Genomic DNA, 20089 nt, shown 5'->3' on the forward strand with positions numbered 1-20089 from the left:
CACTGTTTTTTGTTTTATTGCAGAGATAATATATTGCCATACACATTTGCAGCACAGAGAGAGAGTGGCCATATAGACAATATGTATATGCCATATAGACAATGATACTGTGCTCATCATCTAAATGGCAATCAATAATTTTAAAACCATATTGCAACACAGGCTATTTTTTGTAGAATATTTGTCAATGTTTCAGAAATCTGTAATAACTAAAAATTGACCTCATTGTTAATGTTTAGGCAAATCAAAAGCTGAAAACAATACATGTACATCAACATTTCCTCTAAAACTAATCTCAGGGGGCATATAGGCTACAAATGACTCATAATACATGAATGATTCTTAATACAAATATTATAAATTACAGAGAACAGCAATATAATCAACATGTTTTGTAAGGGTCCAGCTTCTGTAAGTCTTACGATCTACACGGTCAATAAAAAATCCTAAAGTGAGATTCTAGCGCTTTGTTGCGCAAGGTGAATTATGCCACTTACTTAGCCACGGAATGTTCCATGATGATACAAAAAGACTTGTAGTTATTTGCACAAAAATGATAGTGGTCACTTTGCAGACAAATTTATGACAAAGCAAAAATGCTTCATCCATTCCAAAGTTTATCTGTCTTCAGCTGACACTGCAGCTGTAGGAATGTGGCTACAGACAAGTTTGTACACACAAACATTTACTTAATCACAGCACAAACTGAAATAAGAGATACAGTAAAATAGCCCAGTGCACAAAGAACTGATAACAAAAATAGTTACCATGTGAAATGAGTGATTGGCTGTTCATCAACATTATCACTAGATATCCATAGAAAGCAACTTATAAGGGGGAGGGCAGGACTTTGGTAGATTACTGATATGATTTTGTTTGTTGTTGTCAGTGTGTCATCATGACAATCACATTGAAGGAAACCATTACAAATAAATGATTTTGCTTGACAAAGCAAAAAGCAAAGCAAAAGAGGAGACAGCAAAGGATTCCTGTACATTTTAGGTTCTTCAGGGTAAACAAAAGATTATATTTCAGTACAACTATAGAAACACTCTCCCTCCCTTATGTACAGTCAGTCCCAAGACACACACACACACACACACACACACACACACACACACACACACACACACACACACACACACACACACACACACACACACAAGCTTGTTTGCATAACACAGGAACATGGCCATACATTCCATGTCAGTGCTCCCCTGTTGGTCAGTAGCATGAGAAAAGTTCCCCAGAAGTATATGATGGGTGGGAAGGAATGTGAAGCTGACCCTATACACCAACACTGAACATGGTTGTCCTGTATTCCCATGGTAGGAGCGATGGGGGATCAAAGACATTTACCTGATAAGTCTGTCGAGACTTTGGTGTCATTTTGCCTCAGGGGCCCCCACACAAAACATGCCTGAGTTGGTGTCAGCGGGGCAGGTGGTCTATACCCACCCCAGCTCAGCATAGACGCCAGTCACGCTGGTGTAGAGGATGCCCATGAGTTTGGACCAGGCGCCCTGGACTTCAGTAGGATGGAACGTGTCCGGGAAGGCTTCCACAAGCACTTCCAGAATCACTCCTCCAAGGATCTGGGGCAACATGAACGACAGAGATCAGAGAGATTATAGCCAGGCAATGGCAGGTAAACAAAATCCTTGAGGTTGTTTAGTCTGATGCAATGCAAATATAAATCCTGTTACAAAATTACAAAAAGTAAATTACCTTGAAGTACCCAGGATCCACTTTATGGCGGAGTGCATGTGCCTTGGCCACCCGCTTCAGCACCGAGGCCACCTTGTCAGCATCATGGATGCTCTCCACCAGGGTGTTGATGGCATTGATGACCATCACGGCGTGCTTCCTAAACTGGGTGCTCTGGGCCATCTCCTCAGGGTCCTCCATGTGCTTGAAGTCCTTAAAGTATTGTTTGGATGAAGGGAACTTCACAAACAGCCTGCAGCGGGGTGAGAAAGCAGATTTAGTTTGAGTTTGTAGCTTTGTTTATTAACTGAGCCAGTCCTTGTATACAAGCACACTTTCAATTTGGATGAAAACTTAATTTGAAGTACATCCGGGAACCAAGCATTCCTGGAAATACTGCATTCTTTTCCATACCCTGACAATTAATTTATTTTCAGATTTAAGAGTATAATGTCCTGTGGTTCATAATGACGCTTAACTGAAATAATAGGCAGTTTAATTCCTTGAAAACACTGATGCACATAAGACATTTCTCTTTCCTCTCATGCAAGTTAGTTTGGATGCTATTGGCATTCAACAAATTATACTTCAGCGTCAATGATAGAGAAAGATTCTGTGAGGACAAGCACCTGGAGTGCTGCTCTATCTACCTTCAGGGAGCTACACCACTTGTATGAAAGGGCTGTTGTCCTATGGCCCCATTGATATCATAAACAAACACATCTGAGAGGGGTGAGCCATAAATATTTGCCTTTGTAATATTTAACTACCACGCCATGGAGACATGCCAAAGAAAGCCAAGCTGATAGTGCCATGTCCACATGCCCCCTAACATTCCTTGCATCGATAGGGAGAGAGAACATGACTCATTCACAGCGTACCTGTGGGGAGCTGCTACAAAACAACATTGTATTTGGGCTGCTGCTGTGTCCAAATTCTTTCTAACTTCCTGTTTATCTGTTAAAGGATGGTCATTTGCCAAATGACAACAATCTCATAACATAAAACTCATCTCTGGCAAGATATTCTGTTTACAGTTCCCCCTATAAAACCATTTGGATAGCAGCTGAATAAATAATGATTAGCCACTTCCTCTCTTATATTGTTGTGTATGTTAGGCCCTGTACATACCTGGTCAGAATGACCAGACTATAGCGACTCCCCACCACTAAAGATCAGTGGGTCTGTCATGAGGTCTTACAGTAAGGATGACCTGAAAGGCCCTTTTGAGCTGCAGCGTGTGATTCACAGATGAGCAGAGTGAAGTGTGCTAATGAGTATGGGATTGGTGAAGTCACCTTCCGCACAATTACTTATCTGATTGGGGAAAACAAACACAGGCTCAGCGTTTTGGAGCGCTTGTCTCTAAACTGTGTGTGAGAGGAAGAGAGAGAGAGAGGGGAAGAGAGAGAGAGAAAAATAGTGTCAATAGAGTCAATAATGTTAGACAAGCTGCACTACTCCACTTGCACACTTGAACACTTGCAAGTACACTTTACAACTTGGTGTTGTTGTCCTGAAAACACAACACTTCTGCTGTTGAAGGAGAAATAGAGAAGGTTGGAGTGAAAGAGCAAGAAGCTATTCACCAACATGATTCATTAGGCTCTGTTTTAGTGGGTAGGAAGTTGTTCCTCCATACTAAAGTGTGGTCAACAGTGGCTCAGTAGTCTTGTTATCTGACTGTGGAAACTTGGAAAATACTTACACCTCAACCCGTGCATGTGTGTGTACACATTTTGGCAAGGGCACTCATATAATTAATAACGCATGTAACAGGAAAAGTCGATGCAGACTTAAAGGCAAGAGGATGTTGCCTCTCTGCTGCCCAAAGGTTCAGCCAAGACTCTCTACACCTCCTCTTGCCCTCAAAATTATCTCACTGGCAACATGAGAGAAACATCATGGTTTATGGAAAAGAAAAACACGTCAGTTTTACACCTCCCCAAACTCAGTTTTCTCTGGCAAGTACACCTGGGTGGAGGAACACCAGAAACAAATAGACTGAAGGGTGGAGGAATTCAAGAGCATGTTTGACCGCCAACATCCAGTAATGCGAGACCAGTACTTGGACATGCTTGGTGACCCATAGGCTTGGAATCAAAGCTTGGAATGCTGAAGTGTTTACCACAGATGCCGCATACAAATTGCTTCATTAGTCCAAGGCATTGTTTTTTCTCATCTACTCAGTGAATTGACCAGCTTCACTGAGTAGATCAGACTTCCTCCTCAAATCCCCTGGTGTATGGACTTTCACTGTTTGAGAGAGAATGCAGCTTTATAGTATCACCTCTAGTGAAAAGATGCCGTTAACCTTTAATGAAACATTTTGACATAGTATTTGAGTGAATGGGAGGTAATGCTTTTCCATGCAAGCACATCCATGCTCTGTGCTCCCCCATGGGTGCTCCTAGTAAGCTACGGTGCAATTTGCTGCTTTGGAAGTTCTCTGTAATTAGATCACATCACAAACCAAGCGTTTAAACTTGAGTAGAACAGGGAGATTAACTTGGCAAACCCCTGCTGTGTCACTCTGGCTGAAGCCGCCCTATGAAATGTGTGAAGAATTTCCCATGGTCCTGCTGAACACCTCTCCTTCCTTCCTTTCTCGTGTACCCACTGAAATACTACAGGAAGGATCATTACAACAAGGCAGAATAAAATACTCTATCTGGTTGGAAGGCTGGGATATTCGGACATTGTACAATTTCCTTTATCGAAAGTTATATATATATATATCTCTCTTGCTTGACAGATTTAAGTCAGAACCTCTCTGAAGTAATGAATGGCAGTTTATTGTCATGTATGGATGAGCACAAAACCATCATCTTTGGGGGAACGGCTTAGTTCAGGAGTCGTTAAACTTCCAGCTGGGAGAGATGTCAGCCACTCTCCGAGGGAGGGAAGACCTTCACTGCCAAAGCTGTCAGCCAAGAACAAGGGGAGAATTGGACGGGATGGCATGACCCTTCCCCGGCTCCCTCCAGCTCCTAAATGCCAGAGTTCCAAGACCGACTGTGAAAACTCATACTTTATTTTAGGAACGGATATGTTTTTAGGCAATTCGAAAATACACTGCTGCCAATATATCTGAAATCTATTGATTTCGAAGATGTTTAGAACTGATTTTTGAACATTTGATGTTTTTGAACATTTAATGACCCCCCTAACTGTGCTGTGAGAGTCAATAAGAATCTTCTGAGAACTAAGAGTCAAAGTCTGGACTCATGAAGACCCTGTTCATTTTATATGCAACAGCCTTGTCTTTATCACTACAATTTATATCATATGCTTTCATAACTGTTTTATTTTGATGTACAGTAATTTCCTGTGTATTAGCCGCATTGTGTATAAACTGCAGGACAGTGTTTTATGCAAGTTTAAAAAACAAACAAACATATTAATACCATATTAACTGCTTCTGTGTATTAACCTCATAGCTGAAGAAATTTTGCAAAATCGATGCATGAGCCGCAGCTAATAGTTGGGAAATTACGGTATATAAACAAAACAGTTATAACATGCATTGCCTGTAATTTCTGAATTTCTCACATGTTAACCTGTGTGTCACATTTCCTTTCATACATACCTACGCAAAGGCCTTCCAGGCAGAAACACTCATTAAAAACACTGTGCTGGTATAAACTGATAAATGCAGCTGCCTTTCATTCTTTCCCTTCTGCTACTGAAGACATTTGACCTCTGGTCTCTGAACCCTGCACGCCACTCTAGCCAGAGGCATGCAGAGCACTCAGACTGGCCAACTAGAAACATATTGTCTCCAGCCTCAGGCCAATTCTAATTATCTCAAACCATCTCATATGCAAGATATAGAGCACATAGAAGACAATGCATGTCTTAATGTACGCCTGATGTCCCGCTGTACAATAGTTTGTTTAGAAGAATAGTGAAACATTTCAGATAGAGTAACTGAAAGCGTTCTTTCATTCTCATGTGTATAGTTGTCCAGTATACACTTTATGACAGACATGAACAGTTCAGTAGAAGCTTATCTCTGTACAGTATACTGAAAGGGAAGTACAGGTCTGCACAAGCATCAGCTAAAAGGAGTTTCCTCATGTGCCCTGGGCTGTCAGACCTTAACATGAGATATGCAACATATTGTTGCTAGTTAATAACCCAAAACATAACCAAGATGTTCATCACAATGTTGTCAAGTCAAGTGAGAGATGATTTTGGAAAAGGTGTGGAAAGCATAATAGAGATGCTATTAATAATAAACAACAGACGCACCTGGTTAGGACAGCGACCCCTGCAGCCTCGCTGTTCTGGAAGACCACAGCCCAGGTGTCCTGGATCACATCCTTGTCCTGGTCAGAGAGTGGGGCAACCTCCTTCTGCTGCCCCTGTCCCTCTCCATTCATCTGGACCCCCTCCATCTGAGGACTCCCAGCAGTGAGGCAAGGCCACAAGACGGCAGTGAAAGTGAGAGGAGGGGGAAAAAACCACACAAAGCTCTCCAAGTGGCCCCTTGCCTCCCAGCAGCACTGTTTCCTTTCTCTCTCTCTCTTCTCAGGCTATACTGGCTATACTGCTCATAGATGGTGTCCAGTGGCTGGATTCCCCTCACTCTGTGTTTTCCCCCTGCGCTGAGACCTCATTAGAAGCGTTCAGCCCGTGTGTCTGCAGAGACTTGACTGAGAGGGAGGGAGGGACGGAGGGAGAGAGAGCGAGATAAATAGAGAGGAGAGTGTGGAGTACCCACCCACTTCCCTCCTTCTCTTTTCTCTCCCCCTCTCTTTATCATACACATGCTTGCTCCCTGTTAACACATACTCTCCTTCACCCTCTCACCCCCACTCATGCAGCCACACCCCTTCTTTCACACACACACACACACACACACACACACACACAATTGGCCCTTATTTAATCCCATTCTTGCTTGATTTCCTCTTTTCTCAGAAAGATCCTATCTTATTGGCGAAACAAGCCATAAGCCTCCCATACTGACACATTCTTGACAGAACTCACAAGCATCAGCAATTTCTTTTTCCCCTTAACTGACACAAAAAGGGAACTTGGGGTATTTAAACAAGAATTTGAAAAGGTTTTACACAATGATGATTATCTAATGACAGACTTGTTATAAAATAGTAATTTATAGTCTGCAGACCACACAAGTGGATGCAGGTATAATTGCTCTATAAGCAATACACTATGTTAGATTAATGACAGACTTTATAATAAAGTCTGCAGAATGCAACATCTTGTGAATTCCCAGTTTGTTTCATACGGACACAACTGAGGATGTCCTATTGCTTTGCCACGTGTTGCAACTCACAAACACATAAACCTTTGATCCCCTTTCACTTTTCCCATTCTGTCTTACTACACTCATTTTCCCACAACAAAGCCTGTAACATGCAACATGTCTGTCAATGATTAAAATGTGTTGTAAGGAACTGGAGACTCAGCAACAACTGCAGAACACGAAACCATATTCAGCTATGTTAATGTGAATCTTTAGGTACATCATGTGTTTTTTTTTTTTAATTGCTCAAATACATAATGAAAAACTCTCCCTGCTTGTTCTTCACGCTTGTGCTGAAAGCATAAAGTTGTAATCTACTTACTGTTTCAGGTGTTTTGCAAAATGGTGAATCCACTGGATTACACCAAATAATATAGGACTTTCATCCGCTCTCAACCTGTAGATGGTATACATAGTTGAATATTTTATTTAATAAAATGTGTCATGAGTAAATACATATAGGTAAATATGTGCTGAAAATAATGGGGCCTATGTACATGACAATTCTGAAAGTGATATTAGCATGAGCTAACTTTCAATCAACTATTCCAATACAGAATAGGAGTATTGTACTTAGTATTGCATTGCCATTGTATTAGCACTGTCATTGCAGACTCACTTAAAAAACAGTTTGATAAAAGATAAAAAAACTTGGTTTCAATTCCCTGATTTCCAATATTTAATATCAGCTCTTGCATTCTTCTTTTTCAAGCTGTCAGCTTGTTAAATAAAGACTAAAAGACTTGATTACTTATTTCATGCTTTTCTTTAATAACAAAGTCCTTCCATTGCAGGGTATAGCTGTTGGCAGGCTAAAACGGAGTCCAAAAGCAAAAATGCATTCTCTGACAGGCGTATAATTGAATACCGGTTTAACAGCCAGTTTGAGCTTGCAGCTCTGAATGAAATACTCAAATACTTCATGACAACTGGGCAGCAGTGTTGTGCCAAATTAGCTTTGGTATGACAGTACCACTTTAGTTCTGTCTTTTGAAGCAACAGCTAAAAGTGATTTTATTTCCAGTATTGTCATGAAAAGAAAAGCAAGTAGGCCTAAAATGATGCAGATTAATTCAAATGTGCATAGGTTGTATGCCATAGCCAGTGTTTAGAGTCTTGTTAACACAAATTATTTTTTACAATTGCTACAAAATGGAAAAAAAAAAAAAAATCAGAAAGTTTCTGAAAAGTCATTACATGTATAATATTAATTAAATGTTGTACAAGGTTATTCACAGATCCAGGGAAGTATATTGTTGCAGACTCCTGAAATCCTGCAGGTTAGCACCTCTGTTCACACACAACTTCAAATAAGTGAATGTTTACTGCCACCTGTAGTTGGGTGTGAGATCACTTTGGAGTCCAGTAATGTCAGCAAATACTGACCAATAATGCTAAGATCTGGTGCTGGAAAATGCTCAATGGACCAAAGTATTAGACCTGTCAGTAAACTGTACAGAGAAGCCTAATGGAAAAGAAGACATGTTTTAATTGCCGACACCGCATACCTGTTAGTGTGATTGACAAGGAGTAGAATGTTATATGCCTGGAGCTGAAATTGTGTTGTGATCTTTGTGACATGTTTTAAAAGTCAACATGATTATCCAAATACGAGATGACCGGCTCTGGTGGCTGAGGCTAAAGCAGCTTGTTTGGTAATTAGGTCCAGAATCTTCAGTCAGGCAACTACAGACTCACGTGACATCCCCATCATGCAGTATATTCCCTATCTACTGAGGGGTAAAGGTTAATAGTATTATGTTCTATTTTTTAATATTCTATTTTTTCTGAAGTTATTAAAGTATGCGAGTGCCAGAACATTGAACATTTACTGAAGTATTATTGTAGGGTTATATATTTTTTAATTATTATTGATGATCCTGTCAAAAACTTTATATGCAATACCATTTATATGTCCATTTTACAAACATATATGATGTGGACACATCACATAGTACAAAAGTGCTTCATATTGTGAAGTACCATTCAGACCTAGAGTGCTGTTTTACAGTGTGAGGGCCAGTTGGATCTCAGCTCTGTGTTAATGTAGTAGTATAGCCATGCCACAAATGGAAATACTGTGATACCAACAGCAGTGGACAATCTGATTATTCCAATTCCATCCCTACATATAAAGAGAGAAAAAAATAGAGGTTATTAAAACAAATTGCTAAAATGGCTGCCTTTTGTGGTGTTCTTCTTGCCAAAGACAGAATCAACACATTTGGCAGCCCTTGAAAATTATACTTCAGAAATACTAATTTGAGAGAAGTTGCATTAATTAAGTTAAAGACATCTTTGTGTATCAAAGAAACCCTTACCTTCCTGAATGTCTACATAGGAGAAGCCAAGTAACCGTTAACATGAGACCAGAAAATTCTCTAAGAGGGTACAAAGGAAAACATAAATATCTTTCAACTATACTTAACAATGTCAATTGTTTCAATAATACATTGATTATCAAAATATAAATTTAACTAATGACAACAATTACCTTCCCTCCTCTTGTTGGAAAATATCTGTGATGCCTTCTTTGAAAAGTATCCATCCCAACATGGCACAAAAAGTAGTACCAATAAGGACATAGAGATCAGATACTCGTCGCCAAATTAAATTCTCTGCAAAGTAATATTACTTATTCTTAATCCATTTGAGAACAGTTTGAACCAGAATCAAAACCATCCTAAACAGTTGGGCCTACACCCTAAAACAGGGGTTACCAAAGTGGGGGTCGCGACGGCGAGGGGTTGCAAAATGATTTCCATAAATCAAATAAATTTGGAAAAAATAAAATTCAGAAAAATGTATGACTGGATAAGATCACCATTCACTGTAACCACCGCAAGTCATCTGTCAGCCGGCATGGAGGAGCTGTCATGTGACCGCACTTTAAAGACAGATTTTAAAGCATCACCAAAGAGTTTTTTTATACCTTAAAATAATGTTTCCAAAATCGTTTCAGTGGTTCATCAACTCCTAACAGGGTGAATGGCAATTCTGCATTCGCTTCGCGGCCCTCTATCGGCTATAACCGCACTATGTAAGTTTGCCAGATCGGGTAGCGGATCTGTAGTTCGATGGAATGAGACATAAGAAACTACAAATTTGACTTGCATCTGATGTCGCAATACATCGTACTTTTATAAGTCATGCAAAATATTCTACCTTGTCTGTGCTGGATAAACAAATAGCATGCGTGCGACAGAGGGAAAATTCTTTGGTGTTGCTTTAATTCCAAGACGCTTGCTGAGTTCTGGATTTCAGTCGAGAGGGAATATCCACAGCTATCCAAGGCCGCGATGGACGTACTGACGCCGTTTGGCTCCACATGCCTGTGCGAAAAGACTTTCTCTGCACTGACTATATTAAAAACAAATAGGCCTACAGATCGCGTCTAAATGTGGAGGATGATCTCCGTGTGGCCGTCTCCACAATTAAACCAAGAATGGACTTGCTGTGTTCCATCCATTTCATGAGATGAGATTAACGATGAAACATATTGCCAAAATGTAAATTTGCGAAGCAACAATATATGTTTACAACAGTTTGTGGATATTACCCTGACTGAGATATTCTTCTGTTAAAGCAACACCAAAGAGTTTTTGTACATTAAAATATGTTTCCAAAATCATCAACTCGTAACAGGGTGAACGGCACTGCATTCTCTTCGCGACCCTCTATCGGCTACAACCGCACTAAGTTTGCCAGATCGGGTAGCGGATCTGTAGTTCGATGGAATGAGACATAAGAAACTACAAATTTGACTTGCTTCTGATGTCGCAATACATCATACTTTCATAAAATCATGCAACGTACTCTACCTTGTCTGTAGACATTATTTCCAAAGCCAGTGCTGGATAAACAAATAGCGTGCGTGCGACAGGAAAAGTGCTTTGGTGTTGCTTTAAAATGGAAATTAAAGTAATGTTTCAAAGTTGCACTCATATTACATGGATATTATTTTTTGACTAAGGTATTCTGCTTTTATCATATAGTAAAGTTATATATGTAAAATCATAACAGGCTGCTCTGTTCTTTTTTTTATGTTGTCGTTAAGCCCGTGTTTGGAAAAGCCTAGTGCGTATGGCCGGTGCGGACATTTTATTTTATTTTTGAGTCATATCCAGGGATAGTGGGGGTCGCCATTCTCTGGCACGGTTAAAGTTTGGGAACCCCTGCCCTAAAAGACGACGCTGTTGTACTATGCAATTATACCACTAGATGGTAGTATATCCTTAAGGCTACTAGGAAACCCATGGCTGTTGTTTACTGGTATTCAGAGGACTTTGGTTCAGTAGGCTGGCTAGCTATCATCAGTGCACCTTTCACTGTCATTTTACATGCATGAGGGGATGATTTCTCTGAATTAATTCAAGTATTTACTAACCTGTTATGTGTGGATGCCAGCTAACGATTAGGGTCAAACATGCTGGAATGGCATAGCCGACCTAAACCACACGGACGCCAGTCGGTCAGGTTATTTAAGTGTTGTTTTTTTCGAAATTGATTGATGATAAGAATTAATAAATGTTTACAACGTAAACAATGCCTACCATCCACAGTCCTGCATCTGGGTCGTTAATCTGTCGGGACATTAAAAGGTGAGATAGTTACAGAGTACAGACACCCTATTCGATCATTTTAAAAGAAGTAAAGCACAGCCATAGTGAAGGCTATATATGTTACGTGAGACCTAAATAAAAGTTGAATGATGAAATAGTATTCACGATTAACGCGTGAATCCTTCTGTTTGGGGGATTCGAAGTAGGCTACTTGCCTGCACATAAGTCGCTAGACCAAAAAACAGCGACATAAATAAGTTGCAGATCCTCCAGACATTCTGAAGCAAGAACGGTCGGTGCTTCATCGCGTTTAGGTAGACGGGCTCTGATACAAAGTTTGACAAAAAAAGTTCACTTTCCCCACGGTCATGGAAAACCCGGATCTGTTCAAAAACTTTCCCAGGAACATGGGAGTTGAAGTTTCTGAAGTCAGGTGATGTGGCTGTAGAACTACCCGCACAGAACTGGAATTCTAGAAAATGTATTCATTTCTTAGTTGTCACGCTTTGCACTCTTTTTGGAGTCTAGAGATTAAATCATAATATACTCAATATAAAATGTGAGGTCACGGCAGCATTCAGACATTAGTAGCCTACATATTAAAGGTCAAAAAATATGTCAACGTGTGGCAGCTCATGACTGTCCTCCATAAACAAGTCACGCGCGGGTGTTCCCGTCCCACACTGAAGATACACTTCTGGATAACTGAAATGACTGAGCTTCGTGGGTGTGCAGTGCTGAGTGTTGAAGCTAGGTGTCCTGTGTCTGCTATGGAATGGACTGAAACTGGATTACAGTCCATGCTATTACTGTCTTAGCTAGGAAGCTTGCTAACCAAACCATCTGACCCCGTTTAGCGGCAAGATACGATTACATTTATAGCTTTAGTAGTAACAACAGTGGGACTTAGGTTCGGTGGAGCTCTCTTGCTGTGTCTTGTCTCCTGTCTTGAGCGTAGGAGGTGAAGTTACTTTCGGGATCTGCATTGCAGCCTAGTGCTGCTGCTGGAATTCATACACAATGGCGACTCCCAGCCCCAGCAACTCAACATCTTCCAGCCACAACAACAGCAATAACGCAGGATCTACAGCAACAATACATCACCACCAAGCCCAGTCTCAACACATAACGACTATGAGCAGCATGCAGGGTAAGATGAAGGGAAACAAAGAGGCTATGATCATGTTATGAATAACAACGCGCGAAGTTGTTGAACTCTGCTTCTGCTAACGTTAACGTTACACCAATATGTATGTTAGCTTGCTACTAGCTGAGCAGAAATTACGTTGATAGTGTCATAAGAAACCTCACGAAGTAGCATCTGTAACCAGCTACCCTTACATTTAGATAGATTCTTCATGTGTTTTAGCTATGTTACTTACTATTACCTTAATGGTTATGTAACTAGGATTAACGTTAATATTAACGTTACTATTTATTATCATTTATTATTATTATTATTATTATTCTTTAACGTTAGCCTAGGTACGTTATGACAGCCGACGATGGTAACGTTAGGGTGTTAACGTTACGGTGAATTGCTGTCTCGTTTGTTTATCTATGCTATCCAGCAATGTCACAGTTTACCCAATGGACTGGGATCTTGGTAACATAAGATAGGCAAAACTACCTACAGTAATATACTTAAGTTAGCTAGCTTCGGCCAGTCATCTCTAGCAAACCATATTTGGTTGACCAGTTTACCTTGCCGCTAACGTCAGCTAGTAGATACTGATTCACCCAACACTGTTCATTAACGTTACGGCATTCCAATCAGTTGATTTAGGTTTTAGGCTACAGTGACGTTAACGTTATCTGCTTGATTATGAAGAGAGGCAATTGCAAATTAGCAAAATAATTCATCAACGACATTCAGGCATTATTAACGTCAATGATGGGTATTATTCTACCATTCAGAGGATAAACTACATTTGCTAGCTTAACGTTACTAGCTACCACGAACAGTATGCAATTAGGTAACGTTTGCATGCTAACGTTAATAACATTGATGTTTATTTTGGATTTTTTAGCACACCTTTTACTCAGAGATGCATGGCCAATGTTATGATATATCATCAAAAGACCACCATACTTAAACCATGCTGGCTAGTTAACAAGGTTGAGTGGAATCAACTCAACGCTTATCAGTTAGGGCTAGATCTTTAAATGGTTTGCGCCCCTGCAAAGTGCAAATTTGTTAAGGCTAAGATTAAGCTTTCAGGTACTTTCCTACCTGTGACTAACAGTTAACGTTAAGCATACCAGGGTTACTAACTAGCATTTCATTATTCATTTGAGAATAAATTGTTTGTTTTTACAACATAAATGTTTCATTTTAACTTACAGAAACCAACACATGCTGGAGATGTCAGTGTGATACAGGTAGCTACTGTCAATGTTAATTTTCATAGCTAACGTTAGAAGCAGCTTAGAGTTGTAGAGGTACAGTGACTGTCCCAGACTGTATGCAATTGGCATGGGGTCACTTTAGCATTACATAGTACTGCAGCTTAACAGCATGTCTGCAAATTTGGGACGGAAAAGGTTAATGAGCAAACAATCACCAGGAGTATTTTTTTTTATTCGTAACCGTGGACATCCGGGCTTTCTGAGAACTCCCCGTGGTAACGAGGTTAGCAACCACTAAGTTAGAACGGCAAAAGAAAGCTGAGCACATTTGATATTCCAGTAAACTGCCCATGGAAATTACCCATAGGAGATTTTCATCAACTTTCTGTCCTTCCTTCCTTCCTTCCTTATTCGCTACCCCCTGTGCCATAATTGGAAGTTTTCCCATACATTTTCATATTTCCTGCTATGGATCTTCCAAGCTCGGACTTGGGAGCTAACTTCACCAAGGTAAACATGTTAACAAAACATACCTGGCTGGCATAGCCTGGCTGACACCAGACCGCTTCTCAAATCTCATTTTAGATTGAGAATGGGTCTGGGAAGACTTCATTGACAACTTCCAGGGGCGCATAAATTGGTGCATTAAACTCTTTATCAAATCATTTCAGAAGTGCAAACACATCTGTCTTGTAAACAAAGGTTTCAGATGCAGTTATTTACTAAATTCTAAAGAAAATACACATCCATATCTGTTTATTCCTGTCCCCAGCAGCGCTGCCATTGATTGTGTTGAATGTTCTACCCATCTGAATAATATAAGGCCTCCGTGCCGGATTAGTGATTGGATCCTGGGTTTTCAGTGATTCGGAAACGGGCATCAATGGGATCCTTTGTAGAGTGACTTGCAGAGCAAATTCAAATTTGCTAACAGGTTCATCTGGGTTCACCCAGGCTATACCTTAAATCCTTGAGCCACCCCACCATTCCCACACACAATCAAAACGTTATATTGCTATATTTGCGCAGCATTTTGAAAACAGGCTGGCCTCATAGAGTCTTGGCTATGAGGACTGAATATTTGACATCAGTGACTTACTCGATGTTAACAAACACAATGTGCACTTGCAGTTACTCATAGTGCATTTGTAATTATGACGAGTGAGTAGGCTATGGCACAGGAGGAAGGGAATAACAACCCCATATAATGTGTAATTTAGTTTACTGAAATCTATCAGATTCATTGCATGTAATCCTTCCTTAGAATGTTTTCACCAAATATTGTAGAGAGTTCTGATCATGGCTTTCACATAGTCGTGGTTGCTAACCTCCTTTATGTAAAGTGTTCTCAGAATGTCTGGATGTCTGCGGTTATAGGCTACCTATCCCAGGAGCTGATGTTCTTCATTTCTGGATATGTGTTTGAATTTTGTCCAGAGCAAGTGATAGTGGTTTAGTTTAGTGATTTAGTAACTTCAGACAAAAAGATTTCCCAGATTTACACATCTTTCAAAGTAATTCTGCTCTGACTTATGTGAGACATTCAAATGGCCATCTCTCAGATTGACAAGAGGGCATCACTCAACTCACCCATTCCTTATTTATGATTGCTTGTTTGTTAGATAAATGTCAAATTTAAACAAACATTGGAGTTTGTTATGGTAAATGTTTAACCATGGGATGCTGTAGGCCTACAACATGTAGGCCTATAAGCTTTACTCAGGCTAAGCTTGTTAGATCATTTTAATGAAATATTGTGGCATTTCAAAATTATGTTGGTGTTAGTGGTCACAATAAATGATTGTAAAAAAGAATATACTTTACAGATTATCTACAAATATTATATAAATATGCTTTTTAGCTGTTAGGGCACTGATATGAAAAATCAATCTCTGTTTGTGCCAATAGTAACCAAGAAGGGCTGTTTTACTTGACTGATTTGTCTTTTCATGTTTGTGTCATTATGTCACTGATTTTTTGTGTGCGTGTGTGAGCGGCACTGAAACCTATTTCCTCCATGATGTTTTTCTTCCCCTACTTATTTGCTACTGACTACCCTAACCTTCCTGATTTGATGCTGAACAATGGTGAGCTGCCCCAAGAAAGTAACCTTAGCTATGACTTTTCATCTTTCTTCTTGCCCGTCATGATATATATATATATTTATTTTATTTTTTTTTATCATGGTTCCTTTTCTTCATCACCTTTTTTCATTTTAAGTCTTATGTAGTTCCCTTGCACACTTGCTCTGCTGAATGCAAGTTATGCCATAGCTCAAGTAGTTCCTGATTTGTTTTTGTTTGTTATGTGTGTTCTCTGTTTTGCATGTAATATTTATGATACATTCTCTCTGATGTGGACACCCAACATAAATACCAATTGATTCACCGACCCAAAAGTTAAACATTGAAATTGAAAAATTTTAAGATTTGGAACCGACGGAACACAGAGGGCCTTGATATAAAAAAATAAAGCTAATTTAATAACTAGGCAAGATATATTTGCTAATTTAATATCATGAGCAAGATCCTAAGCACGGAGGTCAGCGGGTCAGCTCCATTCTCCCACACGCCTCACAATAGCTTTAGATCATGCACGAGACACTGCTCACTGAATGACTTTGCTCTTTTGCCCATCATTTTAAATAGAACCCAGAGTGAGAGGTCAACTAGCCCACTGCCTCTGCATAGGATAAATGAAGCAGTGCTCTAGCTGTAGGATAATGGACTGAACAAGGTAGTTTACCTCATAGTCTAGGGCAGGTGGGCCTAGTTATGTAGTCAGTTGAATACCAAGTATTGACACCAGGCCATTGGAATACTGTTTTCTTTTTTACCAATAGTATTTGTCATTGAACAAAGTGCCTTAGGGATGTGTTTCCCGTGCTGTGCTGCCAACTATGGTGCAGTTTTTTCAACCCAGCTGCCACATATTCACCAATCACGACTGGGCCCTGGGAAACGTCAGTCAAATGACCTTGAAAATATGGTTAGGCCAGGGTTAGATGAAATGAAGTTTGTCTTTGACCGTTTTTATGTGTTTATGTGGAGTAATATTCTTTTAATTAATTAGCCTAATTTTGTAGGTGGCTAGCTGTGACCGTATTACCTCCCCAGAGGACAAGGGGACAGAGGCTTGTAACTTGAAATAAGTTACTTTGGTTTTGGGAAATATTTTTAAAAAAGATCAAAATGAACTGTTTTCTTCTCACCTCCAGGGTTTCAGATAAACCTGTCTGGAGCTCCCCAAAGTAAGCCAATCCTTTTGTTGCTACAGTACCCACAGTTGTCAACACTTTGTTTCGCCTGATGGCCTGGTATGGGGAGTCTGGTCTCTGTTCTACACTAATCCAAGTGACGATCTGGGGGTCTTGTAGGCTTGTGCCGGTGCAGATGTGACCAAAGAGACACACGATGAATGGTAACAATTACCCACTTTCCAGAGTTAGTGCTCGGAAGCCTTTGAGCTAGAAGCTTTTTGTCTTCTCCAAACTGAAGAATTTAGAAGAAATACTACTGAAAAACACATGCAAGTGTGTTGATTGAAGATCTAGGTTTAGCTAGACAAGGCAATCAGCAGGACTGCTTTTTGTTTTTGGCCGCATCTTATTTTCAGAGCAGGTATTGTTTCAGGAATGTTGCATAGCTGTATAATATGAAAGCTCATCATCAATCTTTGACCAATTTTTATTTACCATTTTTCCATTACGCCAAATAGTTTCAGTGGTATGATCAGAAATCGGCACAAGCCTAGGGCAAAGAGCTTCCATTGACATTGGGCCACCCTGATTTGTAGCCCTGGATAATCTGATGGTGACATGGTCCTCTTGATTAAACCAATGACATGCCAGTAGATCTCCATGGGACCAAGTTTGCCATCGAATGAAATAATTTGATCAAATCTGCATGTGATCTAAAGGGCTTTCTCCCCCTTTCATTTTATCTTTGTAATGGAAGCTCTACAAGAGGTTTTTTTCACCCTTGGTCTCAGTTTTAGACTGCTTAACACTAACCAGCAAAGCAAGTAGGCTAATGCTTGGGAGTTGTCACAAAGTAGTTTTTTTTTTTCCTTCTTTCCAGTTTGCATTTTGTTGTTTTTTTTCCTTTTCTTTCAAACATCACAACGAGTATTTGGCATGAGCACTAAACAAACCCTGGCCTGTTGAGACATGGAGGTGCTTGCAGAGCAGAGCAACACAGTGGAGATTCTAGTCCAACCCATGCATTCTTGTGGCATGCCCCCGGAGGAAAGGGAACAAACAGCATTATTTGCTCTCAAGGTGAAGTCAAAGCTCCTCTGAGTCTCTCTGTGGGACACCCCCCACTCCAAACAGACCAGATTGTTATTACCTTAGCCTAACCTCTGCTTTGGAAAAACACACATTGCCAGATGGGACAGAATTTTCCTCTGTGGTAGGCGATGGGTGCATCTACAGAATACCAAGAGGCTGCAAGTTATACTTTGAGAGGGATTATTAATTCTTTTAGGTAGGCCCATGCCCCATGTCATGTATTTACGGACCTGATTGAACATGACCGTTGTTGTGCATGTCAGATTATTATATCATATCAAAATATATGCAGGTTTCTGTTTTGCAGAGAAGGCCCTAATTTGATCTGCCTTTGGAATTGATGTGGGGTTAAGATGACTTTGTGAGAGAAATCGCTGAAATATGAGCTTTGTCTGCAAGGTTCATATGGCTATACCAGAGTGGAGAAATACATTTACATCATAGACATATCGGAACACTTGTGAGTGATTGTCTCAGCTACACGGCTGACTGTTCTGTTCTGAACCAGTCGTTCTCAGACTCTTGCCATTTTAATCTAGCATTTCACCTCTACAACCTTAGCAACCAGAGAGAAGTGATCAGTCATAAGCACGAATACACTGCTTGTTATGCCACAGGCCATAGAGAGCACTGTTATGTTATGCCACAGGCCATAGAGATTACTTGTGTACAGTACCCCTACAGAGTAATGTGGCCTTCTCTTCTACTTGACATATTTAGCCAAGTCTTACTATCTGACAAGTTAGTGAGGTGTGGCCTGACATGAATCAAATCAGCTTTCCTCTTCATGTTAATTGGCTCTGCATTGATTAGTGAGTTAACTGATCAGGCTGTTCTGCTGTGTACAAATTAGTCATATCCTTGCAACCTGTCTCACACTGAATTTGACGAGACAATTTACAAAACTTGACCTTCCTTGTCAACAGTGATGGAAGTGGAAAATTGAGAAGGGTCATTTGTTTTGTCTCTGGTCATTTATAATTGCTTGGAGGGGGTAAGTATGTCCATGTTGGAAAACTGCAATGTTGAAGAGAAATACTAATTGGCCATGTTTTCTCCTGAAGCACGGGGAAGCCTGTATCATGGCTGTGGTGGAGGTGGCGGTGCATGCTGGTATTGGGTGACTTGGGTGGCGTCCTTTCAAATCATTGTGTGTTTGGTGGTTCAGTTTGCATGAGTTTTGTCCTTGTCATCCAAATACCAAGTAGTCTGCCATGCAAGTGGTATTCTTTTGTAGTATTTTATTCACACCTATCATACCTTGAGTTAAGTGCCCCTTCACTATTTCTTGATTGGTGTATGGTGTTTGCTGTTTGCTACACTCTTTCCCTATAAGTTCTCAGTGCTCTTGAAGAGTCGTAGCTAACGCTCTGTGCTTTCTCTGTCAGGCAAACGCAAAGCACTGAAGCTAAATTTTGCCAATCCGCCAATCAAACCTAGCACCAGGTTCACGCTCAACACTGCTCCGCCCCCTTTCCAGAATCCACACATGTAAGTAAAACCTCAGCTTACATCTTCTTCCCATGCTGTTCTTCTCTTCTCTTCCTCTTCTTCTCCTTGTCCTCCTCCTTCCCTCTACTCTTACTTTCAAATAGACCCTTTCAACAATAAAAACAAAAACAATGCTTGAACGTTCTATTTGGGCCCCAATCTACTTCCTCTGCATTAAGATAACATATGGAATGTTAAAAAGGAAGTCTTGTGGGGCCAACTATGATGCTGATAATGGAACTCTCTTGAAAGGGTCCATATTCATTCTTATTCCCTCCCCTGAACCAATTAATCTATCTATCCATCTGTTTATCCTGTCATCCATACTCGTCATATCCCCAGCCTTTTCTTTATTCTTTTCTTGTTTACCATGTTCACTGTAACTCCATCAGTCAGTGTTGTGTATCAGAAGGG

At 40.2% G+C, this 20089-nt stretch overlaps 3 protein-coding genes across 9 annotated transcripts in view; 1 reads left to right on the forward strand and 2 right to left on the reverse strand.

Moving 5' to 3' along the window:
- LOC125295451 (cytoglobin-1-like) overlaps positions 1–20089 on the reverse strand; it is a 24836-nt gene continuing 4747 nt past the window's right edge. Inside the window, exons 2-5 of the mRNA XM_048244690.1 lie at positions 7305–7379; positions 5962–6365; positions 1729–1960; positions 1–1595 (exon numbers count right to left, since the gene is read on the reverse strand). Coding sequence (XP_048100647.1) covers positions 1449–1595; positions 1729–1960; positions 5962–6107 — 525 coding nt within the window. The 5' untranslated portion in view covers positions 6108–6365; positions 7305–7379 and the 3' untranslated portion in view covers positions 1–1448. The remainder of the gene's footprint in view (positions 1596–1728; positions 1961–5961; positions 6366–7304; positions 7380–20089) is intronic.
- Positions 7734–12090, reverse strand: tmem220 (transmembrane protein 220). 2 transcript variants are annotated; one of them, XM_048244692.1, is made up of 6 exons: positions 11760–12090; positions 11536–11565; positions 11370–11430; positions 9477–9510; positions 9304–9363; positions 7734–9107 (listed from the first exon to the last, which is right to left on the reverse strand). In XM_048244692.1, exons 1-6 carry the CDS (start codon positions 11847–11849, stop codon positions 8975–8977), a joined length of 408 nt encoding a protein of 135 aa, XP_048100649.1. In that variant the 5' UTR covers positions 11850–12090; the 3' UTR covers positions 7734–8974. The 2 variants fall into 2 exon arrangements, with proteins under 2 accessions (XP_048100649.1, XP_048100648.1); XM_048244691.1 differs by having other exon boundaries at positions 9477–9600; positions 11760–12076.
- map2k4a (mitogen-activated protein kinase kinase 4a) overlaps positions 12280–20089 on the forward strand; it is a 17305-nt gene continuing 9495 nt past the window's right edge. For 2 of the 6 annotated variants that reach the window (XM_048244686.1, XM_048244683.1), the window contains exons 1-3: positions 12282–12694; positions 13891–13926; positions 19573–19675. In XM_048244686.1, coding sequence (XP_048100643.1) covers positions 12565–12694; positions 13891–13926; positions 19573–19675 — 269 coding nt within the window. In that variant the 5' untranslated portion in view covers positions 12282–12564. Of the gene's footprint in view, positions 12695–13890; positions 13927–17110; positions 17144–19572; positions 19676–20089 lie in introns of all 6 variants that reach the window. The other 4 variants (XM_048244685.1, XM_048244689.1, XM_048244684.1 and 1 more) reach the window with 4 other exon arrangements.

The sequence above is a fragment of the Alosa alosa genome, chromosome 6, assembly GCF_017589495.1.
Source record: "Alosa alosa isolate M-15738 ecotype Scorff River chromosome 6, AALO_Geno_1.1, whole genome shotgun sequence".
Classification (NCBI taxonomy): domain Eukaryota; kingdom Metazoa; phylum Chordata; class Actinopteri; order Clupeiformes; family Clupeidae; genus Alosa; species Alosa alosa.

Excerpts from the sequence above, each read along its gene's own strand:
- tmem220 (XM_048244691.1), bottom strand. The coding sequence starts at position 11,849 with ATGAAGCACCGACCGTTCTTGCTTCAGAATGTCTGGAGGATCTGCAAC. Across the intron at positions 11,566-11,759 it reads GTCTAGCGACTTATGTGCAG|ATTAACGACCCAGATGCAGG; the intron begins GCAAGTAGCCTA and ends ATGTCCCGACAG. Across the intron at positions 9,364-9,476 it reads TTCCAACAAGAGGAGGGAAG|AGAATTTTCTGGTCTCATGT; the intron begins GTAATTGTTGTC and ends GTACCCTCTTAG.